Genomic DNA, 10,506 nt, shown 5'->3' with positions numbered 1-10,506 from the left:
AATCATTTTATATCACATTATTTCAATACTTACCTACAACTGAAAATTTTCTTTAACTTATACGTATATATCTACAGTCTATAATAAAGTCATCAATCTAACATTTGAGAAAATTCATTGTATGACTTTTTTCTTTTTAATTTAAAAGAAAAATTTTTATAAAAGATCGAAAGTCAAGCGCATTTTCTCTTTTTCGATATCGTTATTTCAATTTCGTGCACGTATTCGTAAAGTAAGGTTCTTTTAAATGAATATTTTTCCGTTTTGACTTCCCATGTATCAACCTTTATATTAATGGAAAACATTACTTTAACGATGATACCAGAAGCATATCTTAAAGTTATACATAATATCTGCAAGTAATAATTTTATTTGATTTCATTTAAATATGACTACAATTTCTTTTTTTTATCGCCTAAATTTTATTTTAGCACTTATATGAAATACTTAGAAAGTAAAAGATTTGTTAATAACTTTCAACTTTAATTCTTCTAATTTTAGATCCGTACTTAATAAAACTTATAAAAATTATCAAATTAGAGAAATACGCGACACTCATAAATTTTGAATTAATCAATCTAGTGTGATCAATATTTTGTAAATATTAAATATTGGAGCATACTAAATTACTATAATATATCTTCACTATTATTATTCTTTTTATTTTTTATTATATAATTATATAATTTATTATATAATTTATTTGTTATTGGATATTCTAAATTTAAATGTTTTGTATGTAAATGTTGAGAGAAAGAAATGAATAAAATAAAATATATATAATATATATAATAATGTTTAATGCATTAATAACAAATTATGTATGAAGAAAAATTTAAAAACTTAAAGGCATTATAATATTGTGTTGTCCGGAAAGTTCGTGCCGACTAACTTATATAATTTAATAAATGTATATTAAAATTTAAATTTTCTGCGTTTCAATTTTCCTTCAACACGAACTTTCCGGATAACCCAATATTTTTAAATATGTGTTATATAAATTTTTGAACTATAGGTATATTACAGTGATGATTAATTGCATTACAAAATCTGAGGTTTACTAATTTCTTAATTTGAATAACTTTAATCTTCTTTTTAGCAACAAAATATTTAGGTAATACTTGTTCAAAAAATAAATTGTTCTATTTTCTAAATATTAACATCATTGTATTTTTATTAAATTTATTTTCACCATCGTGTAATTAATCGACTCGTATTTATATTATTATCGTGTAGAATATATGAAAATAGGATATCGAAGCTTTTACGAATTGCAATTATAATTATAAACATATTTTTTTATTGAAATATAACATTAAAATATTAAAATATTAATTATATTAAAATATTCGATATTTTCTTACTGTGACAAAAAATTTCATAGATCCATGAAACACTCCAATGCTTAAAGTAAATTCCTTGATTTTTCTTTGCAATAGAAATAGTATCATTTTCTGCATTTATAAGGAGGTCCTATACCTGAATGTTGTACTTACGGTATTGAATATAGTTCATCGCTAATTTTAGATAAAAATTTTTTGATCAAATAATTTCAGCATGTAATATGCTGATCTTTTTTGTAATAAATCTATTATTCTATTATTATAATCACTGGAGAAAAGATATTCAGGATTGCCTCTTACGCTGTAGCGAGTACGTAATTGTTATGATCCGTTACGTTTTGAGAAATAAAATTGGTAAAAAATATATATGAGATACATATGAATATGAATATAAATGGCAATACAACTTCCTCAATATTATTTTGAAATGATGCTATCTGAAAAAATTAATACGATTTCGTAGGAATTTTATTTTTTCTTTCATATATACGTCTTAATCTATGTATCAATCATCGGTCAATCTACGAATGATAGATATACAATAAATTTACTTTTATTTTTAATATTAAAGTTACACCGTTGAAAAATTTGTGTTAAATATAATACATTTCACATAATACATTTATATTCCAAATAGGTTACTCAAATTTTTGTGTTCATTTAACATAAATTGAATGTTAAAAAATAATACAAATATTATGTAAAAAAATGATCACAAAAAAGGTAATGCTGACATAGTTTGTAAACATACTGTGGAGGTATATTTTTTATAGTATAATTAATATAAATTAATTAATATAAAATAGTATAATTAATATTTATAATATGTTAAACATTATTAACATGTATTTTATTTATTTATTTTAGAAATTTAGATTTTAAAATACATTACTTGTTCATTTACTCATAAATTTTGTTATTTTGATATTAAGAAATGTTGAATATTAATTTAATACGAAATTTTTATATAACATAATCACATTATTAATTAACACTCGAATATATGTTAAAAAATTTAACACAAATTTTAACACAAACTTAATAAGAATGTAAGTAGACCGTTTCCAAAACTGATAAAATATTTTTTATTACGTACATATAATTTATAGAAAAAACATAGAGATTAGATAAAAATGAGGGAATCCATTTCTATGGCCTTGATCTTGATGTTATCTAGATTAAGTCATAAACAACAAAAGATTTTAGCAGTTGATTATTATTTATTAAAAAGTCAATAGATGTTATCTATTATGTTTATGCTATACAAGTTTTATAATATTTAGGCATAATTTTAAAAATGATTTTATATAATTAATATATAAAATATTAATTGATAAAATATTTAATGATATGCTTGATGTTAAATCAGTACTCTATTTTCAATTTTTCTCCTAAATTGTTAGAGCATAAGAATTAGGACTGGAGTACGTATATATAATCAGTACATAAAAATACTTTAACATAAGTGTCATTTTGATTTTTGTGGGGGAGGAATGTTAACAAAGATTAAAAATTTTTATAAATTTTCACAAAATACAATAGTACTAATAATGATTGATAACATTAATATGTAAAAACATTATTTAAAGACAATAAAAATTTTTGATAAAATTTGTATTTAAATTTCAAATTCAAATTTTTAAAGATAAGTATACAGGGTGATCCGTAATTATTGATACAATGCGTGTGTGCTGATAGAATGAACTAATCTGAATTGAAAAGTTCTCTTTGCAATTTTTACAATAATTAACAGTCGGTGCAGATGAATACAAGCTCATTCGACAATCTTTAAAAATTAATATCTCAACTACATATTGTGAAAATTGCAAAATGATACAGGACTTTTCGACTTTAGTTTACTCTGCCTACAAGCGTTGTGTCAATAATTACGGGACACCCTGTATATTAAAAAATAAAAATATTATATTGATGTAAAATATAAAAAATTTCTTAGACAAACATAAATAAGTAAAGAGGATCATATTCGGTCAAGGCAGATCTTACTGCCTATAAATAATATATTGTATGAATTTTATTACAATTTTCAGTTCAATTCATTTATTAGGCACTATTGCATGCAAAACTCGCCTTGAATATAGCCTTTTTCATTCATTTATATTTCTATCTAAAATTTCTATCTAAGAAATCTTCTAATATTTTATATCCATATTTATAATATTTTTATTTTTAATTTTCCTCTATTTTAATATTATTTCTCAGAAATTTAATATAAAGAAAAGCTTATTAATGCATTAACATAGATAGAAGTTAGTCTTAGATTTTTAAAATTTAATATTCATTATTAATTATTAAATAATGTAATTTTAATATCTTACTTTAGCTTTACAAAAAAATAACGGTAATGGTAAACGTATTATTTTTTTAAAGTAACATACTTAATCTTATTTATATGAATTGAATTCTGAGATTATGTGCATACATTATGAAACATTCTATATATTGAATGAATATTATCATTAGAGATACAAATCTCATAGCTTACCAATGTATATTTATGACACTAATTATGCCTTTGATCATCAAAATTTTCTTTTTTAGTAATAATATTTGATTAATATTTTGTAAAATGTCGATGCGATAATTGTAAATGTTTATGTTTTATATAGAAATCATTAAACAACTTTTTAGATAAAAACAAGCTATTCTTTATATATCTTTAAGCAAGCTATTTTAATATAAAATTTAAATATGATTAATGTAAATATTATCTATATTCATATTTAGCAATTTTAAACATTTCATAAATATACTGTAATACATAAAGAACGATGTACCAATCGTTGTTATTGTAATTATCCCGATACAAATTGATGTGCAATACGATTAAATAAAAATATTTTTCTTGATCGATGAAATATTTCGTCGTAATGAAATAATCGAAATATTCAAATTCGTCGATAAATCAACGACCATATTCCATCAAAATTGAGTGATAATATTAATAGATAATTGCGCAAAATTCAACTATTAAAAAGCAATAAAAAGGAATTATTTAAATTCTTTAGAACGTAATTTTTTTAAATTGTTTTATGTATGTATACACAATATTCTCTGTGTATTAATAAGTATTTTTTTATTTTATTCGATTTATAAACTTGCTATTCAACACAAATGCATCTGAAAATATATGGATATGAAATATCACGGGTGACTGAAAAGCGATCTCTGCCTCTATTGTCCATGCTCAGACACATCCGTCTCCAATATTTTTAGATTCGATTAATTCACCTATTCCTATTTATCTATTGGCTCCTGGAGTTTTCTCTTTAGAGCTTCGATTCGTGCGTTGATTATGAGGTAATATAAACGCAAAACTTAATAAAATATTTCTTACCTGTAATTAAAACTGTAAAACGTTTCACAATACAATCACATTTATTTATAGCGATTCCATTTTTGTCCTTTAATTCATTACATATATTCAAGCTGTACCCATAAATCCTTCATCTATCATTTTGTACATTATTTTTGTATATACCAAAGATATATTTTAATAAAAACAAAATTTTGATAAAAAAATTTATTAACAAAAAAATGTGTCCTATTTGATAGATACTCTGTATCAACTCACCTTCGATGTTAAAATAGAATACATTATACTTTATTATAAAAATAATGAAGAATAATATTTTTACACAATTTTTGTGTAAAAGGAAGACACAATTTTTGTGATAAGGTCCGAAGTACATTTTAATGTTAGAAATACTGTCAGCTGCAAGTACATAGCAGCATAGTAATTTTGCTTTAAATATAATTAATAATGATATTTCAAAATATTTATTGCGGTATATTGTATAACACAAAGTAAAATAAATAAAAAAATAATAAAAATTTATCATATCTTATATATTATAATGTCGTTATTATTATTTATACTCTTGTATTTTCTTACCTGAAATATAATAATCGTTATCATTATAGTAGAGATAAAAATATACTGAAATTTAATGAAGTTTGATTGCTGATAATGCCATAAACCGATAGTAAATAAAAGAATTTTAATATTACTAAAATACTGTTCTTATAAACGGATGTTTTTTCATCCATGAGTAATCATACGAAAAAGTCATACCTATCCCTTCTCTTTTCCATTGATCGACTCAACGTTTTCTTTTGTACCCTAAACTTTAATATAATTTGTATAATAGCCGATTATACCATAATATAAAGAAATTTACTTATATCTTAGAAGCATTTTTTTTAATGATATCTATTGTATAATAAAATCATTTTCTCAATTTAATTCAATTTAAGTCCAAGAAAATTTAATGTATGTTTTTTTTCGTAAAATATGAAGAAAACTTCTATGAGAAATTAAGAGCAACGCATGCGTATTCCCTTATTTTTGTCGCTATTATTTTATTCTCATGCACACATTCGTAAGATACATTTAGTCATTGAAAAAACTATTTGTCAGTTTTGATAAATATTATCTAGATAAATATTATTTAGTATATATCTACCTCATTATTAATTTTATTAAATAAAACTTGTGTCACTTTGAAACATGATAATTATAGATCTGTAATATTTTTTATATTATATATTTCTCCATTGCTATAAGTTAATAATTGTGTAATTTATAATTAATTTTTTTTTACATTCGATTAAAATAGATCTTAATTTTTAATACGATATTTTTGTATAATTTTTTTTGTAATTTTTAGTTCAAGCAAATTGTATGTCGATTATTTGTCGCTCTTGAAACATAGTTTTAGAATGAAGCTGGAGTGTATAATATCACAAATTAAATTGATAAGCAATTTAATATTTCTGATACTAATAAGTAATAAGTATTTTTAAATAACTTATTGCAATTGCGAAAAATACTACCTCAATCAAGATTTGAATAATTTTTATATTATTGCAAGACATAATGGTGCAATTAACAGGTATACGTATTATTTACAAACATATTAACTGCCAAATAGTTATGTTAATAATTGTGTTAATTAACAAGTAATTATGTTAATTTTATTCCTTATTAAATATATATTCTTTTATACTTTTTAATTTTTTAGTACGTATATTATTTAATACTAAAAATTTAAATCATCCTTTAAGTTATGAAGAAAGCAATAACACTAACAATGAATTATTTACCTTGAAGTAATAATATCACGCACGAAAAATAAAGATGAAACTTGAAAGAAAGATAATTGTATAAAATAAAATAATTGTATAATTTGTTTTATTAAATATACTTAGTAAGTATACATATGCTTTGTTGATGGAATAAAGAGATTTAACACATCACTATCTTGGATTAAATAATTTTATTTTTTGTGTCTCTTTTAATACTAAAACTTTTAGAAAAATTAATGTAGTTAAGAAATAGACTGTCTACATTCTACATGTGATGAATATTGTTCATTCTTCTTGAAGTTATATTCTTCTACATTTTGTATCTAAATTCATATTTGTCATTGCATAGATAACACGACAGTAAAGTAAGATATTGAAGCTTTTATCAACTGGAATTAAAATCATTCCAGTTTTTATTCTATTTGTTTATATATACATTATACATAGATATATTCAAACAAAGGCTATATATTATTACCGTAGCAAAGCATTCGATGGATGAAATAAATATTTTACCAATAATTATAGTAAAATCTTTGGCGCCTTTTAGTAATAAGAAGAGTATCATTCTTTGGATGTGCAAAGGAGCTACGTACCATTGAACGCTATATCTGAGAAATTGTAAGAACAGAAGCGTTGATTTGTGGCGAAGACAGAGAGATTTATAACTATTTTTTATCATTTTACGTTGATAATTATTAAGTTTGATTAAATTTACTTTTAATATATACTTATATAAACACAGTAAATTATCAGTATCTTATAAAAAAAGTTTCTTACGCAGTAATGAAAACTTGACTATTGTGATCTATGATATTTTGTCCAAAAAAATTGTATATAAATAAGTACATGATATTAACAAATATAAACGTAACAGGAAGAAAAGCTTCCTTAACAGCTTCTCCGGACGACGCAATCTGAAAGATCTACGAGAAATAAAGCCTGCAAGCCTAAGTTTTCTATATCTTAACAATCCTCATTTTCTATTGTTAAGTCTTGTTTCTTTAATAAGAGTTAAACTTATATATATTTATGCAAAATTATTGTTGAATACTGATTAATAAAAAATTACAATAGAATGCAGTATTAATTTTTTGTTAGCATAACACAAATCAAAATGGTCAATGACCATTGCTTGTTAAAAAATAGATTTGAAAATAAAATATCAAACTTACCCGAAGAAAATTGAAACATAAGGAAATGATAAAGACTCCTGTTAAACTGAAGAACATTATCTCAAAACTAGTTACCAAATACTTAGATAATCTTTAAAAACAAAAATATTATTATATATATATATCACATGGACATATCTTTTTATGATGCTAACCTCATTGCTTCTCGATGAATATCTACAGCGCATATTAAATTTTCAGATTTTGAAATTTTGTTTTTTAATGTAATATTTTGCGAAGTAAAGATCTTTATTGCGCGTTCGATACGATAACTGTAAATAATTATATAATTTTTTGATAGAACATTGAAAATTAAACTTTATTTAAAAATTAGTTTAAAATAGTAACAGTTTTTTCACAATTTGAATGTTTGTGGCTATTTTATATTAATTCATTTTATACCAAGAAATTTTGAACATTCCGAAAATAAACTGAAGATATCCAATGAGCATTGTTCCTGCTGCTATTGTTGTAATTATTCCTATGTATAATGCTACGTTTAAGTGTAATAAAATTAAGAAAAAATATTTTTCCTGATCGACAAAATATTCCGTTATAAATTGTATTCGATGTGGTTGAGATACATTTATTGATGAAGAAATATCAAACATGTTCGTCCAACATTGAAAAATAATAGATACAATTATTCCACAAATCCCAGCTGCTAAAAAACATAATGGATGATAGTTATTTTAATTTTTGCTTTTAAAAATTTTTGTTTTTAAAAATTTTGTTTTACATATATTATATCATGTACATGTCTCAAATAGCAATGTGACTTTTAATGACATTAAAAACGTCATTTTGTTATTTGGGGTACATATTGTCCTTATACATATATGTACTTAATAACTATTCCACAATTTTATTCAATTTTATAAAGATGTTTGCTGATTTCTTTAAATGCACACAATGAATACTTTATAAACGTTTTGAATTATACTTATATAGTCACGAAACTAATTGTTTTAATAATACACCATTATATCAATGATTTTCTTGAAGCTGTTATCTGGATGTTAAAAATTGTGGCTCTATGCACTCATTATGACATTGATAGGTTCATAATTAATTATTCAAATATAAATAAAATATATAATAATAAGATTCACAAAATTAATAAAGCAATACATGCAACAAAGACAATACAAGTTATGTGCAGTAATTCAAGCTCAATAATAAATGAATATCAAATTAATTTAAAAATAATATAATTGAACGTTTTGGTTATCGTTTTGAGAAATTTTCAGCTTGTATTCACAAATAGGTATATCTTTGTGGACATACGCTGAAGATGATTCAAACAAGAAAACAAAATGTTCAATTATATAATTTTATATCAGTTTAATTATATTTGAACTTTTTGACTTATATATGCCGTTGTTGTATATTATTTCTTTATAAATATAATCTGTTAATATAGTAATGCATGCGTAAAACCATATTTTTTTAAATCTGGACAACACTTTTAAAAAATTATTGATACATGCACATCTCCGAATAATCAATGTTTCATGATATACAGGGCATCAAATTTCAGACCCACCCTGAGCAGATAGAGCGGACTAAACTAAATCGAAAAGTTTTCTATTATTTTGCACAATAATTAACGAAATATTAACGTTTAAAGATAGTCGAATACGCGAGTCCTATTATTGCCGAAGATAAGACCCACCGATCGCACGGCGCGCAGGGAGTAGGGCAAGCGCCCTGCACATCACCACAAATCTCTAAGCTTGAATGGCGCGGCGCGCCTGCTAGGCTGCACTGAATAATTAGTATATACATATGTATATATATATATATATATACTGGAATGGACATCTCAATTGTGAAACATAAAAAAAGCATCAATTGATTAGCGCCATTTTAATTTGGTCGATATAAGAGCGAATCAGAAGCTTTCGGTGCTCATGCACTTATGTTTAGTGTTCTTTAGTGAAACGCATATGTCAGCAAGATCGTCGTGAATGAGATTATGTTTGAAAAATTATTTTGAAAGAATATAAATAAAATGTGCTGTAAAATGTGCAAAGCATCAACATGAAGTACTGTGTGCCTGGATGTGAACAAAGAAATAAAAAGAGTATTTTATTTCATAGGTAAGAATTTTTGTATTAAATATATCAATTCCTGCACATGTATTAATGATATAGGATATGAAAAGTGTTATTAATATTATTTTATTGAATATACTAATAAAATTGAAGTGACATTTATTTTTGTTTACGTACCATTCATGTCCATATAGATTTCCATACGATAATACATTGATCGATACAACGATTGCAGCGCGCGCGCGAATGCTTCTGATTCGCTCCAATATCCCAATTAAAATGGCGGCTAATCAACTGCGGCCGAATTTTCCTCGATGCCCATTTCAGTGTATATATAGTTCAGTGCTGCTAAGCCATCCTTGCTCCTCGCAGCCCGTGCGCCGTGCGATAGACCGACAATAGTAGGACGCGTGTATTCGACTATATTTAAACATTAATATTTCGTTACTATTATTTGCAAGCTGCAAAATGGTAGAAGACTTTTCGACTCAATTTAGTCCGCTCTATCTGCTCAGAACGGTTGGCCCGAAATTTGATATCACCCTGTATATGTAAAAAAATTATTGAAGACAAAAATAATTTTATAATATATCAAAACTAATTTTTTCCTTAACTTTTAATAGTATAGATTAGGAAATAAAGTCGCATGAACAATCTTGTTTTACCCGTAAGTAGAGTTGTATAATATTTAGCATTGTAGCCATATTTTTTTATGATAGCTATTTCTTTTTCATCCTTTAATTCGTCGTACATATGTTGAAGCTGCATTAGTAAATTTTTTACCTGTTGTTTCAGCAACATTCTTATATTTATTTTTGTATACAA

The 10,506-nt window shown here is 24.1% G+C and overlaps 1 protein-coding gene across 1 annotated transcript; it reads right to left on the bottom strand.

Annotated features, from left to right (window-relative positions):
- Positions 1–6,787: 6,787 nt before the first annotated feature.
- Positions 6,788–7,681, bottom strand: LOC105619724 (odorant receptor 49b-like). The gene is made up of 4 exons (XM_012201242.1): positions 7,625–7,681; positions 7,230–7,375; positions 6,928–7,060; positions 6,788–6,838 (listed from the first exon to the last, which is right to left on the bottom strand). Exons 1-4 carry the CDS (start codon positions 7,679–7,681, stop codon positions 6,788–6,790), a joined length of 387 nt encoding a protein of 128 aa, XP_012056632.1.
- Between the last annotated feature and the right edge of the window lie 2,825 nt (positions 7,682–10,506).

The sequence above is a fragment of the Atta cephalotes genome (assembly GCF_000143395.1).
Source record: "Atta cephalotes unplaced genomic scaffold scaffold00022, whole genome shotgun sequence".
Classification (NCBI taxonomy): Eukaryota; Metazoa; Arthropoda; class Insecta; order Hymenoptera; family Formicidae; genus Atta; species Atta cephalotes.
The sequence above is the reverse complement of the archived record's forward strand: the minus strand, read 5'-3'. Positions and strand labels throughout refer to the sequence as shown.

What these genes read in the sequence shown, in the direction of transcription:
- LOC105619724 (XM_012201242.1), bottom strand. Translation starts at nt 7,681, where the DNA reads ATGTTCTTCAGTTTAACAGGAGTCTTTATCATTTCCTTATGTTTCAAT. An exon ending in AGTCAAGTTTTCATTACTGC is followed by an intron (nt 7,061 to 7,229) that starts GTAAGAAACTTT and finishes ACAATTTCTCAG; the next exon opens with ATATAGCGTTCAATGGTACG. An exon ending in CCATCGAATGCTTTGCTACG is followed by an intron (nt 6,839 to 6,927) that starts GTAATAATATAT and finishes TTTTAATTCCAG; the next exon opens with TTGATAAAAGCTTCAATATC.